The sequence below is a fragment of the Zonotrichia albicollis genome, chromosome 5, assembly GCF_047830755.1.
Source record: "Zonotrichia albicollis isolate bZonAlb1 chromosome 5, bZonAlb1.hap1, whole genome shotgun sequence".
Lineage (NCBI taxonomy): Eukaryota > Metazoa > Chordata > Aves > Passeriformes > Passerellidae > Zonotrichia > Zonotrichia albicollis.
The window spans coordinates 37,870,855-37,890,773 of record NC_133823.1 but is presented as its reverse complement, the minus strand read 5'-3'; the positions used below and the strand labels follow the sequence as shown (position 1 = coordinate 37,890,773).

Genomic DNA, 19,919 nt, shown 5'->3' with positions numbered 1-19,919 from the left:
TAAAGGCTGGTTGTTTGCACTTTTGCTTTTGGAAAGGAACTTTTTATGTTTAAGGTGTTGGCCAATATTTGTAGGAAAAGAATACTCTTGTATGTAACTTGCTCTTTCAGTACTTTATGAAACAAGCAAATCTTTTATTTTTGTCTTTTTCTTGGCAGTTGTGTTCTTACCATCACCTCAGATGACTTAAGTGAAAGGTGGAGTTTTCTGAAACACTGCTTGGGTGGTAGTGGGTTTCCTTAATCCTGCCCTCACACTGCATTTGGCTTAAATCCAGGGTGTATGGTTTGAGAGATTTTAGGGCTGGAGTTACCAGAGCAGGGTAGAGGAAGCACCACCACCCATACATTATTTAAAGCTCCATGAGAATATAGATGTCAGTGCAAGATGCTAAGCAAATTTCTGCTCCTACTCATTGTAGAGTTTCTCCTCTCAAGTAATTTTCTATTTTCTTTTATACATTTCTTCCATACTGAAGGAAACCTAAACCAGATTTGTCACTTACTGAATAACATACTCAAATCTGTGTGTATGCTGCTTGCAAAGGCAGGGACGTGTCACCACACATCACCTACTGAGATAGCTGAGAAACGGATGAGAATTGGATTCAAGGTTTATGTTCTTAACAACATTCTATTGAAACCTTTCCGGAAAAGCATCTATCACTACAGAAACAAATTTGTACTGTAGTATTTGTGGCTCATGGGGCTAGGTGCTATAGCCAGCAAAACAGAAGTCTACAGAGAGCTTACAAACTCTTCAGCCTAAAGTGTGTGTTTGGTTGTTTTAGTTTGCCTGGCTAAAGCCAAAGGGGTGTGTGTGGGTGTCATCACCGCCATGCATACAGAGGTGTGGCAGTCCCTCCAACTGACGGGACGTGACAAATTGCTAAATCTCCTCTTAACACTTTAATTGCCAGAGATGGAATTTTATATTTTCAAGCTAAAGCCTACTTTTTTTTGGCGCTGCTTAAATAAATTTCTGAACTGTTTGTGACCGTATCTTCATCTTTGCAGAAGCGATCTCTTTGACTCGCTTTACCAGATGCACAGCGTCAGTTTAGGGAAAGAGAGGGGAGAAAAAACCGGGAAGTTTTTGTGGTTTATTTTTTTGTATTTAACCAGAGTCGTTGACAGAAAACTACGGAGGATAGTGGGGTTAGGTGAATTCTCCCGGCGGAGCGGGGTGCGGCGGCGCCGTCCCGTGTCCCGCTTCCCTTTCCGGCCGGCCGCTCCTCCCCTTCCTTCCTGCCCGCTCGGCGCGCGCGTTCCAAAGGCGGCGGGAGGCTGCCCTGAGGGGCCGGGTCGGCGGGACCGGCTTGTGCCGCTTCTGGAGTGAGCTGAGCCCAACAGCCTGAAGGAGCAAAGAATAGCTTGAGGTAACAAAGATATCCCGTTCTTTCCCAAGTGCCCACCCTGAGAAAGCTGAGTTGTATCGGCGACAATTTCTCACTAACTTTTCATCCTCGTTTTGTATTCAGCAGTGTTTACTGAAAAGCGAAATGTCCTCAAAGAAGAAAATGAAGAAGAATCGTACCAGCTATAAGCCAGAGGTAGGTTTGGCTAGGCAGGGCAGAATTCAGACAGCCAGTGTGCCGGTTTTGCAGTGTTCAGAGGCGGGCAAGGTGACGGGCCCTGAGGGGAAGCCGTGTGAGGGGTGGCTGAGGTCTCGGTCCGCTCAGCTGCACACTGAGGGGAGCCCTCAGTGGGCTCAGCTTCCTCACCAAGGGATTGCGGGGACAGACATTGACCTCTCCTCTCTGGGGACCGGCGAGGGGACCGAGGGGAGCGGCCTGGAAGGTTGAGGTTGGATATTCGAGGTTTTTCACCCAGAGGGTGGTTGAACACTGGCCCAAGCTCCCCAGGGGAGTGGTCACAGCCCCAAGCCTGACAGAATTCAGGGACTGTTTGGACAGTGCTCTTGGGCACAGGGTGTGGCTCGTGGGGTATCCTGTGCAAGGCCCTGTGGGTCCCTTCCAGTGCAGGATATTCTGTGATTCTGTGTTGTATCACTGTGCCCTTATGTTATGTTATGGCATTGTCCCCGAGGCGGATGCAGGGCTTGCTTTGCACTGGGAACTGCTGGGGGTGCTGCTGTGGAGTTTTCTTTTTTCCTTTTAGGTGTAGCACAAAATGGATCATTGACTTTCAAACAGGCAAAAGTTTATAAACAATCTCATAAAAGAAGATTTGTAGCGAAAGTAGTTGATGTGTATATTTGGTACTATAATAGAAATGCTGGGGCACTGCTAAGCATTGGTAAAATTAAAAAGCTCCAGAGGTCAGTCTTCTGGTTATAATTCACCCTACAGGAACACACAGAAATTAGTGAGGAAAGTCACTTGTGCATTTTGTGAATGGCATACAACTGTTTCATTAACTAGTGTCATTCTCCCTTACCCTTCTGCTTTACAGAAGTGTCTCTGTAATCCTTGATTTGTAAATTCCACCATTTTTAAATAAGAAGTTGCTCTATAGCTTTTCAGTTTCTTAAGATGAAAATAATTAAATTAGACACGGGTGGAAATTTATGTGATATAGAAATGAAAGAAAAAATATTTTAATGCCTGAAAAGAAAGACTACATGTCATAGAAACCAGGTATTAGAGTGTTATAAGATTGCTAAGCTTATATAGGTTTATGAAATAAGACAAAGCTTGCAGCAGAATACAGTATCAAATAGCAGAACATAAACATTTTATACCATCGCTTCTTTTAGGGGAAAAACCCCACAGCCTGAGACAAAAACATGCTTCAAATCCTTATGTCATAGCTTAGGAGTCAATATGGTTCTGGTTAAGTGTATTCCTAGCCAAATGTTCTTGAAATGTATTGTCACGTTTAATCTGCTGTACATTCAGAGAGCTGGGTCAAGTGGCTGTTAATTCATCCCCATCCAGGAGCACAAAGCCAACTCCAATCCTCGTGTGAAATCTCTTCCGCTTGAGGAGCCAGATGTCTCAAGGATATTGAAGGTAGCAGACACAAACCAGCTTGATGAGCTTGATGATTCCTTTGGTTAGTATTATCTTGAGTGTCATTTAATGCATGTTTTTCACAAACCAACCACGTGGACAAAATACTTCAGGTGCTTACCTAGGAAAAGGTTTTGGTTCTTTGCAAGAGAAAGTAATGGAGAGGAAAGACAGATGCGATTTTTTGTTATTTTCTGTAATTTGGGAAGTAACAGGAATAATGCTGTGCTATGTGCAAATAAAAGTCAATGGGAAAATACTGGCCATTCCACCTTTATAGTCTGAATGGTAGAATTTCACACATCATAGTACTGCACTTGTGTAAGAACTTACAGTTAAAAACCAAAGTTAACTAATTCTTTATTAGACTGCACAAATTGTGAAGTGACATTTTTACCATTGTAAGAATATTCATGGTAGTAGACCTGGACATTTGCAGGGGTGTTTTTCTGCCACTCTCAGGTGTTACTTAAAGAAAAAACATAAAGCCATGCAATTTGTGGTGAAGGATTAAAACCACTTCCGTGTTTTATATTGGACTTGTGTAATGAGGCCTCAGTACACAGGAAGAGAATCAATTTAGAAGGGGTAGATGCTCTTCTGTGTGGAGTCCTCTGTTATAGCTATCTGTATTTTTTTTAAGAGCTGTTTCTCAACTGTAATAGTTATTACTCTGAGCAAACCACGTACTATAAATGCAACTTAGGAACAGCATTGACCATGAGCTATAAAAAACAATTTAGCAAAAGGGTTGTTTGTAAGGCAAGGCTGCAAAATGAAAAAATCTTGTTTCTGTGGTATGTATTTAGACTGCAAAAAGAATGCCCACTGACACTAATGTAAATCAACACAAAAGTTTTGTGGCAGTGTGCTTGAAAAAGAAATTTATACTGTGGAAGGCATGCTGAAACCTAAATTTTTCAGAGTTCTAATCTATTTTGGTAGCTACCTTCAAGAATTTTACATTTACTAAAAATTTATTAAAAAAAAAAAAAAGAAAGTAATTGTTTAAATGTGTAGAAGGCTTACATATGCCACAGCAAGGAAGAACTTGAATTAAACTGTACCAAGTATTTTACTTGCTCTGTGCCATGTGTACATGCTGAGCTTGGTTTGGGTTCTAAAGTAATAGCAGGTGGATGGGTACAGAAACTATGAAACCTTTCACTCTATATCTTTTCATAATACTCAAATAATACTTGTAACAAGAACTTCCTTTATGTTAGTTAGCAAACCACAAATATTCTAACTAAATGCTTAATGGCTGGCAGTGCTCTTTGCCTTGACAGATGGGAGCAGTGCTCATACAGTTAATTTTTTGTTCTTTTTAGATCACCCTTTGCACAGTACTGCTGTGGATGCTTATGGAGAGGAACAGTCACAAAACGAGGCACTCGGTCGTGTTTCAGCACCACAAAGGCAAAATACAGACAGACGGTCTGTTGGAAAAAAAATAAAATTGTCAGCATTTAATTTAATCTTTAGGTATTTAGATTTGAAGGGAAAAGTGTTCTACTTCAATTATATGTAACAAAGAAAATTATTTTTAAAATATTAGAATTAAAATTTTAGTATATTTCTAATATGTATAATCCAATTTGGTTTAAATCTGAAATTGTCTTGCTATTTAATTCAAGTAAAACTTTAATAATACTTGTATGAGATACAGCTGTACAAAATGTTCCCCAAAACACAGGGTTTTGTGTGTATGGCTCATCCTTCCTCAGAGGGTAGTAGTGTATGTTTTTCTTTTCCCAGTAAAAAACGGCGTCACTCAAAGCCCTCCAGTGGTGATGCTCAGGAATTCAACACAGCTGGTGCTGGAGAGGAGCCCCTTAAGGAGACTGTGGTACCAAAAAAGTTTCATGATTATTTTCAGTCCATTTAATTTTAGTTTATTTCATGCCATGTCTGCATTAGAGGATTGGGGCAGAGAAAGACCTACCATTTTTTTCTTAGTACTTAATTGTATCCCAGATAATCAGTCCTCAGAGTATTCCAGTGAGGTGGCCAAGTGAAATGCTCAAAGCTACAAGTCATCACAACAACAAGGAATATAATAGCCAGGTGTTCCTGGATCCTGTAGCCTATTCTCTTGCTGGTTTGGGAGTATATGCTTTCATTTTTCCAATTATCTTCTTTGTATCTGGAATATATGTTCTCAAGGAATGGCATACTAGATGGAACATGAATCCTTTGTACTTGTTTGGTATAGAAGCAGAACAGGTTTATGGGAAAAAGAATATTGATAAAATTAATTTTGAATGTGTGTTAGAATGAAAAGCCATTCAGTTTTGAATGAGTGTTTTTGAACACTTACTGCACTCCCTGCTGCCTGGCCGTGGCTGGAGGATCGGTGGCCAGGGCAGTCGGGCATCCTCTGTCCTGCAGCAGGGTGGCACTGGGCTGGGACTGGCTGAACAGGCCAAAGGAAGTGTTACTGGTGCTTCAGTCAGGGAGTGCTTTCTGCATGCTGCCCGATTGTCATCTCTCAGGAGTTCAGATGAGTAAACCTTGGGTTTCTTCTGGAAGTTAATCTGCTTTTTGTGTCACAGAAAACTCTGAATACTGAATTCCAGGAAGAAAAGGAGCAGCCTTCAGAGGAGAACACATCAGATCCTTCCGGTAAAGTACACTTTTCAGAGCTCCCATATATCTTTTCTTCATTCAAGATCAAAGTTTTTCAGTGGTTTTCATTTCTGGAATGTAGCAACATGGTGCTTCTAGAAATGGGAAGTTTCAGTTTCAGTTTTGGTGTAGACCCCCATGTGATCCCCGTGGTTTGCATCCCTGGCCGTGGCTGTTCCTGTGCTGAAGGGGTAAGGTGTAGGTGTGCATTGCACCTCTCAGGCAGCCTGGTTTCCTTTGGAGGGAAGGCTGCAGCTGTGGCTGTGAGGCTGTGGGAGGGGTCAGTACATGCCTTGGTCTGGAGCCTGGAGCAGCAGCTGTGGGGCAGAGCTTGGGGCACCCCTGGCTGCAGTGCAGGAGCAGCTGTTGATGTAAAGTCCCTTGAGACAGGGAGCTCCAAGACAGTGGCATTTTTCAGTGGGAAGAAACTGTCCCTTGGGTCATCCTGCTTCCCTTGAACAGGACCCCACCACATTTTAGTACTGGATTTACACTGGGGACTGTGTGAAGAAACATGGCTTCACTTTTTGTGGAATTGGTTTATAATGCTATTTCAAAGTTTAAAGAAATGTATTTGTGTATAGTGGGGTTTTGGAGCATAAGTGGTATTAATAAAAGAATGTATACAAATATAAAAGCTTGTGATTCTTTGAGTAATGCAAGTTGCAATTCAGGCTAATAGTTTTTAACACAAAAATCACATCTACAGTACACTATGTAGTTTATTACTTAGTTTACTGATGTGTTCCTGGCTCGCTTGAATCAATAAATAATAAGAATGAAGTTACATGTCATTGATCATCCCAATTCTAAGGTGTTCCCAGGTAAATCTATCACAGTTGCACAGGCAAAGACAGGTGAAATAATTAGAATATTCCTCTTCTCACATTTCATGTTAAAATACTCATAACTTTTGGGTGGTTATTTTGATGATGGGCACCAGAGTTTTTCTGTTGTTTTACAATGTGTACCAGAATTGTGCAATGCTTATGTTCATTCTGTTGTTCCAGTGGATAACCCACATTCTGTACAGGTTTGGTGTCCCAAAGAGCTGAAGAGATCTCCTAGAGATATTACAGAACTGGATGTTGTTCTGGCTGAAGTTGAGAAGATAGCAGCAAATTACAGGTAAATATTCTGCTTTTCCATGAGTGGATATTCAAAGTTTTCAAAGGAAATAGCTGTGGTTTTGGTAATGGGCTCTCCTTTAGGGAATCACTGCTGCATGGTTACATTCTGATGTTAAGGATAATTAAGTATCTATGACAAAAATGTTTCTTCACATGTAATCTTGACATGGTCTCCAGGGGTTTGATATTTTTCCAAACATGAACAGCACATTTCAGCTGCTATTTTTCAAGGCAGAAATAAAGCTATTGCTGGTATATGAAAGATCTTCCATTGTCTATCTGCTTAACTTTGGGTTTCATTTGTTACTCAAAGGAAGGGTTTTGGATGAGATTTCCCCTTTACTAAACCAAATATGTTTTGTCCCTCTGACTTCTCCAGACAAAGCATAGAATCAAACATTTGCAGAAAGGCTATCAGTGACTTTTCTTCTGCTTTCAAGGATCAAATCACTGATCTTGTAAGTACACCAGAGATAAAATCAGTTTTGTGGTCAAAATACCTATGGTTTTATATTGCCCTTTACACGTTCATTTTACAAGCTGTAAAAGTTTCCAGTCTCTTGTCAGTATTATAATATGAAAACACGATTTGTTGTGTGCAGGTTAGAATTGGCTGCCTCTGTGCAGGTTTTCACAATAACTGCCTCTAGACACAACACTGGGGTCATGCAAGTCCTTTGCCAAATTGTCACCTTTTGAGAGTAGGGAAGCATCCAGTAATCCTGAAGTGTTGGTCATGTTTAAATCATTATGTAGTAAAACTGGTGAGCTGCATCATTTAGATGAGCATACAGCTATGTCAAACACTGCTTTCAAAGCTCATTGACTGGAGGTTTAAAAGGTGGGTTTAATTTTTGTGCTGTCTCAGTGACTTCTAAGTAAGACCTCTAACATATTCCAGGGAAAATCATCCTTTTTAAATTAACATTTTGAACATAACTGTAAGTGTAAGATATTCAAGAACCATCTGGACACAATCCTGTGCCACATGCTCTAGGATGACCCTGCTTGAACAGGGAGGTTGGACCAGGTGACCACTGTGGTCCCTTCCAGCCTGAGCCATCCTGTGATTTATTGGCAGGAAAGATCAAGGTGATTCTGATGAGTAAAATGAACTCAGAACTTTGCAGCACTTGTACCAAGTACAGTGGCTAATTACTAAAGCTGTAGTTCTGAGTGGTTCATTAGCAGTAACAAGTGCTGGGATTACCAGATTTATACATCTGTATAAAGATATAGAAAAATTAAGGAAGGTAATATTACAAGAATTGGTACAAGGAGTATTACTTGCAAAAGCTCCTCTGGCATGAGGAGAGAGGAAAGAATCAATACACAACTGGTGATGTCCCTTTGAACCGGGGTTGGTTTTTTTAAAAATAAAAGAACAACTTTTTATGATATTCCAAAGTAATTCTTGCAGCCATATTTTTAGGAGGATAGTGATGACCTGTCAACCTGTAATTCTTCTTCTCTGTAGATAGCAGGAGTCCAGGAATTAAAGAATATGAAGAAGAAAAATGCTAAGGTAAGCACATACATATCACTAGATTATAGAGCATACAGTTGCGGGCATTGAAATGTTGAGAACTTGACTGGAAGAGACAAAATAATTTCCAGAAAGGTGTACTGTACTCAGAATCAACTGCACAAACAGGTTAGGGAACTACAGGAGGGTTTTTGGAATAGATCTGAGTAAATGTGGTGGATTGCAAACTCCAGATGTATACTGCTATATGGTGTGAAAACAATGAGTGCACATTAGGATGGCTAAGATCTGTGCATGTCAATTACTCTTTTGTCTTTTTGGTTTGGTTTTTTTTTTTTAATGAGTGAGGCCTCTGGAGAGCCAGTTAAATAATGAGAGCTAACCTTAAAGAAATATAAATGAATGTAAAACCTAGGAGAGCAGCAGAGATAGAAACCTGTGAGGATAGAATGGGATTGCTTAATTTAAAGAAGGGAAGACTCAGGCAGCTGCATTCCCTAAATAGATGCAGAATTTTTGTTCAGAGGAAGACAGTTCCTCTCCTTTTATTTATTTATTTATGTATAGCAAGTAGGAATTTGCTGAAAATGCAATAGGAATGTTGTCAGAAGGAGGCACTAGTGTAAGGGCAGAAAAACATTGCAGTGGTTTCATCAGGGAGAGGTGAATGCCCTACAGAAGAGAGATTTCAGAGCAGCTTAGGCACTGTTTGGATTTCTGCCCAAATTAACATCCTCTACAAAATTTTCAATGGCAAAATAGCTTTAACAAATAGTCAACATAAAGCTTATCCTGGGAAGCAGCAATTAATATGCTAAAGTCTTGTTGACTTGGGGTGATATGGTAAACTGCTCTGCATGTAAAATGAAAATCTTAATACACACCTAGCAGTCACAGCCACTCAGATTTATCCTTAGTTTGCTTCTTAGACATTTGTTTAAAATTAAATTTTTAGTTGCTCAATTTAAATTATGAGTTTTGGGTGTTGCTTTTCTTTTAATTGCATGTTATATTAAAGAAAGCTTACTTAGTTATGGCAATCATGCTGGACACACATATGCATTAATTTTCATCTTTAAACCTAAAACCTCCTAGAGTTCTTAATGTTTGAAATGAAGAAGTCACAAACTCCTTTTGTATGCTTGTAAATCCAATGTTTCTTAAGAAAACTTTTGGATGGAGATTAGAGTTTGGCATTTTAAACACCTTTGAATTGTTTCAAATACAGTTATAACTTATGGCACTTTATCAGATCTGGTATCTTACAATTTTCCACAATGACAATCAGCATAAAACTTCAGAGGAAAAAAAAGGCAATGAAATTTGAGTTGTTTACCTTTGAAATTTTAGAAACTGTTTCACAGACTTTGCTCACTGTTTGTTTCAGGCAATAACCAACATCAAAAAGAAAAGGCAGCAACTGGTGCAAGTCAGAGAAGGGCTAATTGGGTGTGTACCTAACGATGGACAATAACAGCCTGAAGAACTTCAAGAGTCTGGTATTTTGTAACTCGGAAGGGAAAGTAACTTCTTTTGTTCTCTCATTTTATTTTGATGAAATTGCCACTTTGCTTTTTGTTTTTGCATAAGCTCATGATAACCTCTCCTTTACATATTTTAGTTGCCTGGCAGTCATTCTTGCAAGTTCTTTTAGCTGACTGGTTACTGGGAGGGTATTTCTCACCATATGTTGATAGGAAGAACACCAGTGTTAGGATTTGAATTGCAGAGGTGCTGGATCATAAATTACAAAGGTCACACAGAGGACTTCTTGGCTTTTGAGGTGGGAGAGTGTATTTCAGCTCTGCAGGTGGGCAGGGGTTGCTCTCAGTACATGGCTTATTTCCTTCTCATGTGGCCACACAATTCCCCCTCTCTAACTTTGGCATTAATCTTAAGTGTCATTTAGATACCCAGCACAGGAATTATGTGGTTGGAAGAACCATTAGACTTCCCCAAAGCCCTCGGGTTGCTGGGGACAAGCTTTGTACTAAGCTGCATTTAACACACCCTGTAAGGCAACTGTAGGGAGCCATGGGCTTGGATCCACAATAACAGGCTAAAAGGTGCTTTTCTTTGTAGTCCTATGGACAAACTTTTCTCAGAGAACTATTTGAAGCCCCTGAAAGCTGTCTGCACATTTTTATATGTTGTGTTTTAATCCTTTGATCATTTTAGAAGGTTTTCTTTCCTGCAACCCTTTATATGAAAACCACTGTTGGTGCTCAGTTCTTGGAGCGCTACTTTAACGGATTAAGCACTGCAGTTTATTTAGCAGAGGTGTAGGTAGTTTGTAGATCCTGAATATGCTTCAGCATAAGCAGTGACCAACAGCTGTGCAGGCAGGGGTGTGCAGAAGCAGAACACCTTGTATTTAAGAAACTACACTTCAAAAACATAAATGCTTAAGGAAAGAGTGGCAGACTCAAAAGAGAGGTTTGGGTCTTTTTGGTGTATTTGGACTCGTGCCCCTGTTTAAGTACTATGCTTGTTCTGCCTAAGCACTATTCCATAGTAAGCTGTGTTTTGTATTTCTGACCAACCTTTTAAGAATTCCTTCAGAGGAAATAGGGTTATAGTTATTTATGCAATAAATATGCAGATGTAAGCATCAAAGTCTTGATCTTCTTTCAGAGCTGAACTGCAACTGACGCAACTACAAAGAGAATTTTCTGAGTTACAGGAAAGGAAATCTTCCTTGAGGCAAACAATTGAATTAATTACTGATTTAAAGGAGCTACAGCAAGACTGTTTGGATTATAGAGAAGAAAACCCCAAAAAAAAAGTGGTAGTAAGTACATATTCCGCATGTGTTTCAGATTTTTAAGTGTTTTTATTTTAATTTATGACATTTATTTATTAACATCTCTTAAGTAGTAGTATAATGTTAATTGTCTTTGTGGAAGCAGCTTGAGAATCACTGCTGAACTTTACTGTAGTATCTCACTTGTTTTTTTTGGTCTCATATTAGAAGCTGGAGTATTTCAGAGCAGATTCTGCTGCCTTGCTCTCAGTATCCAGGAATTCAAAGGACATAAAAATAAAGCAGTTGTCCCTAGTTGTCCTTTTTTTAATAGAAATTGAAGATTAACAGTGAGTTAATCTTCAATCAAGAAGTAATTAATGAATTTCTTTAATCAAGAAGTAATGAATTTTTTGTGTTGTTGTTCAGAAGTAGGGTAAGCTCTGGCACTTCCATGTAAGATATTTATTTAATGCTGAGAACAGTGCTGGGTTGTCATGACCAGAGAAACTTCTCATGTAGCTTTAGAATCCATCCCTGCTGTAACCAGACCTGGCGTGCTATTTTCTGTGGAGAAGGCTTGCACACCTGCCCTGTGCAAGGGAAATCCTCACATTTCAGAAGGCACTCTAATTTTGGCTGTTCACTTTTAAAGGTCTTGCACCACTTTAGAGGAAAAATAAATACTGATATGTAAGTGATCTTTCTGAGAGCTAAAAATGTTGCCTTGTAATTTTATTTCCTTATCAACAGTATGGAACTTCCAGCCTCCCTGCTCTTCTGGTGGAGTCTCGGAGAATTCTAGGAGCAGAAAGGCACTTTGAGAGTATCAATATGAAACTTGAAGAGGCTCTGGCTGCACAAAAAGAGCAGAAATCAAAGAAAAATTAAGTGGCCTTTTAAGACTTTCAGACATTCAGTAGGAACAGTTATTAGAATTGTCAGTGCTTAAAGCTTGTTTAATCATTGTCATTCTGTTTTGTTTCAGTGTTTAAAAGAAGTCAGCAACTTAAAGATTTTATCTTTTTATTGTCAAATAAAAAAGATATCAAGATGTCAAATATCAATGAAAGGAAATAGTGATCACAGTTAATAGAACATTTCTGTACTCATGTTGGGTGTTAATATTGTCCTATTAAAGTAATCTTGAGAAGACTATATTCATAAAGAGAACACAGACTCTGGTTCAACAAAGATGAATAAACAAATATGTTTATTAAATTTGCATTTGATAAATAATTTAATCTTTTTTATGGAAATAAGAAGTCTGCTTTGTTGGCTTCTCAATAAAACTTGGACATACAACTAACAAAACAGAAACTGTGCAGGAAAGAGCGTTAAAAGTGCTGAGCTTGGAGCACATTCATAATGAGTATTCTAGTCCCGTTCCCTTCAGCCCCCACGCAGCCTTCCATGATCTCCTCACGCCTGCTGAAGTTCACTAGGCACTCCATTCCTTGTCCTGCAGCTCTGGGGGGTGCCTGTGAACCGCCCTGCAGGACCTTTCACACCAGCATGAGCCACCCAGGTGTCATTCACTGCTGGCCAGGCCTGTGCTTAGCTGCCTTCTTTAGCGTGGAGGTCTTCTTTCCCTAAGGCTTCCAAAAGAACTTCATCTGGGATTTCTTCCATGCCATGATTCAGACTGTCATCTGCAGCTTCAGCTAGTTCCACATCTTCAGCAGCTTCTAGGAAACAGGCATCATCACTTGTGTTTTCCCACTCACTGTCTGACAACAGCAAGTCCTGAGACCAGCTGTTCCCTGGAGATACTGAGCTTTTTGACAAGTCTGACACATGAGAATGTGGCTGTACTTTTCCTTCTGTGTGCCCCCTGTCCTCCATTAGCATGGACTCTTCTTCCTTTGAGAAACAAGAACACTGCTCATTTCACATGCAAATACTCTTGAAGCCTTCAGCTGCTCTGCCAGTTTGGAGTTTGTGCTGTCACACAGAATGGCCACTGCAGAAAGCTGGCCAGCACTACAAGACTTTCCAGCTTATTATATACAGCCACATTAACCTGTGGAAGCCTATTTTAACAGGAGTAGAAATCCAGTTTTTCTAGCACCCTACAAGTAGCCTGTTGAATACAGCTGCAGAAAATAATACAAGGTTAAGACTAACTTAAGTGTCTGTTCAAAGATACTGTCAGGACCTGAAAATACAGTTAAATGACACTTTCTGAAAATGAATAGCTATTGATGAGCTGCCTGAGTAGAGCTTAAGGTGCCATTCTGCTGTATGATATTTAGAGCTGTATAGTTAAATTTTTAAGTTGAAAAAATACCAATTGTTATTGCCTAAGCACTGGAAAAACTTGTCTGTTCAGGGAGTTCACCTAGAGTCTAGGTGCAGGATCAGGTCAGTTTAAATATTCTGCCTGTCTGGGGAAATGTGCTGCTTTAGTACACGACAGTGGAGATAAATGAATTTCAGAAATGAGGGTCACTGCCTTCATTTGGCTCTGACTGACTCCAGTGTTCCAGAACCAGTTCTGTTCTATTTTGCATGAAGTCAGACATGCACAGCACAGCTAAACTTGGGCAGTTTCTCAGTTCTGCACCTGGAGCAACCCTGTGGCTTAGGCATTGGGAACTGCTGCTCACATCAGAACAGAAAGTCTTGAGTCCTAGGGGAAGTCAGACAATTCCAGTAACTTAGCGTTGCTGCAGAACTTAAAAATGAATATATGGAGCTACCACACCAGCACAGCTGCTCTGGGAACCTCTCCTATACCATTGGAACAATGTGTGGAGCTCTCCCAGCAGGCTGGGATGTTAGTGGGAATATCCAAGGGCTTCCAGTGCCTCATAAGAACTTGAGCATCTCACCAGGACAAAAACGTACCTCTTTGAAAAGGGATGGGAGGCATATCCCAGGCGGCAATGGGAAACCTAAATCAAATATAAGACATTAATTAAAGTTAACATTCCAAAATGTATGAAGTATAATTGAGATCACAGGCTACATACTTTGTGATTTGAAGTTTTGTTCTCTGCAGACAGGATCGTGACACTTTTGATACCAGACTTCGTTCTTTAGATCTACCAGAATCCTAAGAAGGAAATTATTTTGGTTTTTAGTATCAGTACATAAATGAAGTGAATTCATATGGTAGGAAACTAACACTAAATGAACAGGTTTTGTTTGTCCTCAGCTAAGGACATTGCTTTCATACTCTTGGCATATTTACTATGTACTTGTTTTGTACAATTTTTAGTAAACTTCAGATTTCTTAAGTTTAAAGAAATAAATTTTTAAGACTAACATCTGAAAGTGAAATTTAGTCAATGTCATTACATTAAGCTTGGAGAGAAAGTCATCAAATTAAGATCAGCATATAGGACTTGATTGTAAGATAAGATTTTGTTGCTGCTGCTGCTGTTACAGATAATGAAATTATAAAAGCCACATGAAATCACTATTTTCTGTCAGCTGATAGGCCACCCAGCTTTCTGTGCTTTAGAAACACCAAACTTCAAGAAACTCACTTGAGAAACAGCAAGTTCATCCTGCTGTGAGGTTTTTTGAAAATCTTTGTTTCTCAGAAACACATTCCTTATGTTGCGGTGATTTTAAATGTTACATAAAATTATTTCTAAGTTAAAATATTTATACTAATTATACACCATAATTCTAGTATAGTCTAAAAAACTGACTTTCCATCATTTATTTTGCTAAAACTAGGAAGCCTGAGTCCTTGTAGAGTAACTAGCAAAACTCATCTTGATTCATGTGGCAGAATTACCATTCTAAAATAGCAATTCTCAATTGTTAAAATGACAGAGCCATTTTAATAATGTAAGAATGTAATTTAAGAAGCACTGTAAATTAATTTAAAAGCAATCTGCTTGCTTTCTTATTTTTCAGCTTCCTAGCTGGGAAGTATCAAAACATAGTATTGTTTAATAGCTTTAATGTATTGTGACTTTTATGTTAGCATCTTTGGGCCCATATTTTAAATACCATGAAGATTACTGCAAAGAATTAGTGGAAATAAAAGTCCAGTTATCACAAAGTAAACGTGGGGAGGGCATAAATAGTTTCTTTGGTTTTGTGGATTTTTTTTTTTGTAATTAAAATATTGTATCCCCACAGAGCAAGACAGCAGAAGTTGTAACAGTTGCTGATTCTATCCATAAGAGCTTTCTCAGCATTTCTAGAGAATAACAGTTACTCAGGAAAATATTTATTTTTAAAATATTTTTAAATATTTTTAAATAAGCTGTTTAAAACTGAATAGTTACAGAACATACATTATATTGTTACTTTTGTGAGCTCTTCCAATATTTTCACACCAGCGGTAACCAGAAATATCATAAATAAGTAGTTCTTTGAGAGAGAAGTAACTCCATTGTCTTATCCCTAAGGAAAAAAAACCAAAATCTTTGAATTCTTTAGAAATAGTGCTGCAGAAGAGTCATTTGTAAATGTAGGGTGGTCTCTTTACCTCCTTGCAGCCCATCTTTATTAACCAAGGAACGAACAAAATGATCAATTTCTGGATATGGCGAACCCTGGTAACCTTCCATGGGATCTGCAAAACCAAAGGCCACAAGCACACACTGTTACAGGGTTCCCCACTGTAATATGATATTGGAACACTTACACTTGATATAGCCCACAGGCAGAAAATGTACATGAATCACATCACACTCTTAAATAAAACCAGGGAGAAAGCCACTGCTGCTTTCTTGTAGGTCTTTAAAGAGCCACCCCCATGGCCAAGGTGCAGAGGGAGCTGGGACAGAGCAAGACGGCTGTGGCACAGGAGGGTCAGTGGCATTCGGTGCTGCAGAGCATCCTTCAGTGCAATGGACTCTGCCTCCTGCAGAAAGGCCCTCCCAGAAATTACCAGGTGTACAAGTCACACAACATCTACATTAACAGTATTTTTTTCTATGCAGTAGAAAAGGCTTAAAGTACCTCTGCTGCTTCTGGTAGTTTTACTGTTTAAAAAAGCAGACATTTTTCTCTCCTCCTCTGAAAAGCCAGAAGACAGAACTTTTATGTCATCACTCGCTCTAAAGGAAGGGGAGAATACAGAGTGAGATTCTTACAGCCTGACAGAGTACAATAAAACTCCCTGTAACATCCCACAGGGCAGAACAACAGGACACAGCCCTGGGCCCAGGGGTGAGCCAGGAGACCCCCAGAGGTCCCTGCCAACCTTGAGCAGCCTGTGATTCACTGTGCACCTTTCCCTGTTCCTGGAGCACTTCCCCTTCTGGCCTTGGCAGTTTCCCTGACTCCCACCACAGGACAGGGCTTCCTCCTCCCCAGCAGCAACATTTGGTTCCTGGCCAGAGTCCCAGGATCCATTGAACAACTGCTGGTGCACACTCCTACAGCAGGATGTGCTCTAGATGTAGTATTGATGCAAATATACCATTTGGAAGGTTTCTTTTTTTTTCCCTCCCTCTACAATGAACTGTTTCTCTGCCACATTGCTAACTGGAAGCCAGATGATAACAAGTCTGAATTCAACACAGCAGAATTTCTCATCCATATTTGTGGTGGATTCAGCTGATGCCTAAGGTCTGAATACACTGTGTGCTTTACTGGCATCAGTTCAGCGTAATGAACACTTCAGGATATAAAACCTGAAGTCAGAACAAATACATGTTTTCAATAAATATATTAATACTATTTTAACCTTTCTGCTACAGCAATGATTAGGATCTTTTTAAGATAAGTTATGACATATCAGAGGTTTAGATTAGATACAGAAAAGTTGATTATTGTCTGTACAAGTACCCTGCTGACGGAGGGGTCTGCATCAAATGGGACATCTGGTGTGCAAAAAAACAGACAGAAACCCTTTTATTTCCTATCTTACTTTGAAAAATATTCAGAATTCTCATATTTAACTGACTAGAAATCTGTTAAGTTTTGCTTCCAGAACTACACAGAATCTGACCAACTTAACAATGGTTATGTTTTGGCATTTTGAGTGTGTATAGAGAAATGAGGCAATTCAGAGGCTGTAACAGATTTGAAGGCAGGTTTAACAAAATAACAAGACTGCCAAGAAATTTTTTTCTTCAAAACCAAGAAATTCTACTAGGAACTCCTAAATTACACTGTAACAAGGTTAATTGAATAACTGCTCATTCATAATAGTTATTTGTAACTGCTACAGGAGAATTATCATTAAAATATTTTATCTATGTTTTATCTATATTTTATTCTATCTATGTACATTTGACTGGAATTAAGTAATTACCCAACGTTGCAGATTAAAGAGGAAAGAAAATATGCTTCTTCCAAGGAAACATCCTTTTCACAGTTGGGGATGAACTTATTATCCTCTGCTATCTTCAGAATCACATTTTTTCCTGCTTTTGATGACTTATACATCCGGAAATTTCTATTCTTTGTATAAACTCCTACAGGAAAAAAGATATTTCTTAGCACAGCAGTGCTGGCTAGGAATTAAGATACTGAGCACTTGTAAATTAAACCATTTTCCTTAGGCCCAGCTAAGAGTCTAATGAATGGACAAAAACTGACGAGCTCACATCCCATAGAAGAAATGCACCACAGCAAGATCACTCACACACATACACTTTTATGTTACAGAATAGTAAAGGCAAATGCTCAACACCTCTACATAGGCATTTCAATCGTTCTGACATTAGAATTGTTAAAAGTTTCCCTTCAGTAAAACAAATTGGTCCTTTCACAATAACTTTGTGAAATACAACTGAGCCCAAAAAGCTGCACAATTATTTTAACCAGAAAGAACTTAATCAACCTTTCTGTTTTCTGTGGACTTCTTCACAGCTTTTCTGAGACATGTATAAGGACAGCTTAATTCCAGTCTCAAAAACAAACAACAAAACAACAATCTTAACATTGCACAATCTATCTAATAATTAATTGAGAAGATGAGTTTTATTTGCAGGTTGCATTTGACTTTCATTAAGAGAAAAGCACTTACAGAGCTCATACAAGAAGAACATCAAAAAGCTTTCTATCACTGCAGCCTCATGATATAATTCAGTAGTTCAGCAATTTTGACTTTAGCTTTCCAGTTCTGAGGTAATGTGCATAACATAAATACTGAGGATGGTTAATTATGGGAAACTAACATCAAATTCTTTAGAAGTGAGAAAGGAAACAAATTGTTTTGATTTAAATTCCATTTACAAATATGCTTGAAGGAATTTTGAACAGTAGGTGAAAGTAACCTTTCCGACTCAGTACAGAGAAGCCTACTGTAGCCAACTTTGTGATTACATTTCAATAGACCAGACATACTGAAGAGGCCCACAATAAAAGTGATCCTGAATTCCATGAGAAGAATTTGAAGGAATGGAAGTTCTTCAGAAAAGTCTGAATAAAAAACCCAAGGTAAAGTCATGAAATGTGTAACACACTGCTGTGCAAAAGTGTGCTAAGCTATTTTCATTTCCCTCAGATAAGGCAAAAAGCAAAAAACCAGATATGGAGTTAAAGAAGGATGGAACTTTCAAACTCTAGTTTGACTATGGGAGTTATGCTCCTGGAGATTTGTAACATTTTAATACCATGAACAGGCTATGCCCAGCTGGGCCATGAAGTGCCCAATCCAAAATTTCTATTATTTCATCACTGAAAGCTAACAGCTGCCATTCCCAATAGGGAAAGAAGGCTCAATTCATAGATGTAGAAGAATACAGAAAGCCAAGCCTGTAAGACTTCTTTTATTAAGCAGCTTCTAATTCAACTGAAATAACAAAAATGCAATATATGCTATCCTCTTTCAATCCAAATGGGAGCACTAAGTCCTTAAGGGAAAAAATTGTCTTGTGTGGAAAGAACTACTTTAAACTTCAGAACAAAATAATTAAATGTAGTAATATAAGAAGTTCCATAGACCATGAATCTAAGGCTCCTTTAAAGCACAGCACTTATGATGGCAGTTTCAGCATGTATTTAAAGTCTGACCATAGGGACAACATTAATCAAAGATAAAAGAACATTTCATTCTTAATCTTTGTTGTATCCCAAAGGGGTTTAAAAACACTTACACTTACCTAGATCCACAAAAAGCTGCTTGTTGCCTTCTTTATCGTTTACTATTAGGAAGGAAAAATCCCAATTTTCTCCTTGGTGTGGCCTTTCCACATCCTTTGTTTCATGAGCAATGGCTGGCCTGTCTTTAGAATCATCTTTAACAGCTGGGAGGTTTGTAAGAGAACCATCTAATCCAGCTCCTGCAGAGCACTGGAAAACATTCCCTGCTTCTTCTGTTGCAATCACAGCAGCCCTACTCTGCATTAATCTTATGGCAGGCTGCAAAATGGTTCTCACAAAGTTACCTTAAAAACAACCAAAAAGGCCACAAGCAGGAGAAGTCATTTATGAGTCAAGAAAGAACTTAGAGAGTTTCTGTGCAAACATTTTCCAAAACAGCCAAGATGGAAGTGGTTGAAGTTCAGGGATTTTTTTAGCCCTTCTGGATTTTTAAAAAGAAATCTTTTGACCAGCCCACTGTATAAGATGGTTCTGGCCAGTGACTGAAAAACCAATGCCTCACAAGAATTTGTACTAAACAGCTTAAAAACCCCCCAAAACTTAAATACTAACAAGCTCAGATTTAGGATTCTAAAAAGCTTGTGTCTGTCCCCTCACTATTGCTTTCCCTAATTTCACTTTCAGAATGATTGAAATGTTGTATTTACTGATGTAAGAGATTGACCAAAGCTTACTCAAACAAAAAATTACTTTTACAGAAGTATTTTGTCATGACTTTTCAAACTCCCAGTATTGTAATTCAACTGCCATTGTAACTCCAGGCTCTGCTGGATGGAAACCAAAGACAGACAAATAAAAACCATGGCCAAATTAGTTCTAGGGAGAAAGCAAGAGAAGATAATAAACACAGATGTGGGGAAAAAACTATGAAGTGGAAGGAATACTGGCAAGGATGATTCTGCACTGTTGGATGAAGCTTCCATGGGGAACATG

General features: G+C 38.9%; 2 protein-coding genes across 13 annotated transcripts in view; one reads left to right on the top strand and one right to left on the bottom strand.

Moving 5' to 3' along the window:
* Window positions 1-23: 23 nt before the first annotated feature.
* Window positions 24-12,557, top strand: CENPU (centromere protein U). Of its 3 annotated transcripts, none has more exons than XM_026791494.2 (12): window positions 24-1,378; window positions 1,484-1,552; window positions 2,900-3,017; window positions 4,306-4,459; window positions 4,733-4,823; window positions 5,530-5,599; window positions 6,613-6,730; window positions 7,112-7,190; window positions 8,210-8,257; window positions 9,606-9,667; window positions 10,853-11,009; window positions 11,715-12,557. In XM_026791494.2, exons 2-12 carry the CDS (start codon window positions 1,502-1,504, stop codon window positions 11,850-11,852), a joined length of 1,086 nt encoding a protein of 361 aa, XP_026647295.2. In that variant the 5' UTR covers window positions 24-1,378; window positions 1,484-1,501; the 3' UTR covers window positions 11,853-12,557. The 3 variants fall into 3 exon arrangements, with proteins under 3 accessions (XP_026647295.2, XP_005483902.2, XP_026647294.2); XM_005483845.4 differs by having other exon boundaries at window positions 1,481-1,552; window positions 4,306-4,411; XM_026791493.2 differs by having other exon boundaries at window positions 1,481-1,552.
* The window catches only part of PRIMPOL (primase and DNA directed polymerase), a 16,256-nt gene continuing 8,483 nt past the window's right edge, over window positions 12,147-19,919 (bottom strand). For 8 of the 10 annotated variants that reach the window (XM_014264839.3, XM_026791492.2, XM_005483840.4 and 5 more), the window contains 8 exons: window positions 18,986-19,270; window positions 17,191-17,353; window positions 15,891-15,988; window positions 15,415-15,501; window positions 15,221-15,329; window positions 13,937-14,019; window positions 13,812-13,858; window positions 12,147-12,824 (listed from right to left, as the gene is read on the bottom strand). In XM_014264839.3, the coding sequence (XP_014120314.1) occupies window positions 12,519-12,824; window positions 13,812-13,858; window positions 13,937-14,019; window positions 15,221-15,329; window positions 15,415-15,501; window positions 15,891-15,988; window positions 17,191-17,353; window positions 18,986-19,270 (1,178 nt within the window). In that variant the 3' untranslated portion in view covers window positions 12,147-12,518. The remainder of the gene's footprint in view (window positions 12,825-13,811; window positions 13,859-13,936; window positions 14,020-15,220; window positions 15,330-15,414; window positions 15,502-15,890; window positions 15,989-17,190; window positions 17,354-18,985; window positions 19,271-19,919) is intronic. The other 2 variants (XM_026791489.2, XM_026791490.2) reach the window with 2 other exon arrangements.

Coding starts and splice junctions, on each gene's coding strand:
- CENPU (XM_026791494.2), top strand. CDS start 1,502: ATGTCCTCAAAGAAGAAAATGAAGAAGAATCGTACCAGCTATAAGCCA. Junction 4,824..5,529: donor AGCCCCTTAAGGAGACTGTG/GTACCAAAAAAG, acceptor TTTGTGTCACAG/AAAACTCTGAATACTGAATT. Junction 9,668..10,852: donor GTCAGAGAAGGGCTAATTGG/GTGTGTACCTAA, acceptor ATCTTCTTTCAG/AGCTGAACTGCAACTGACGC.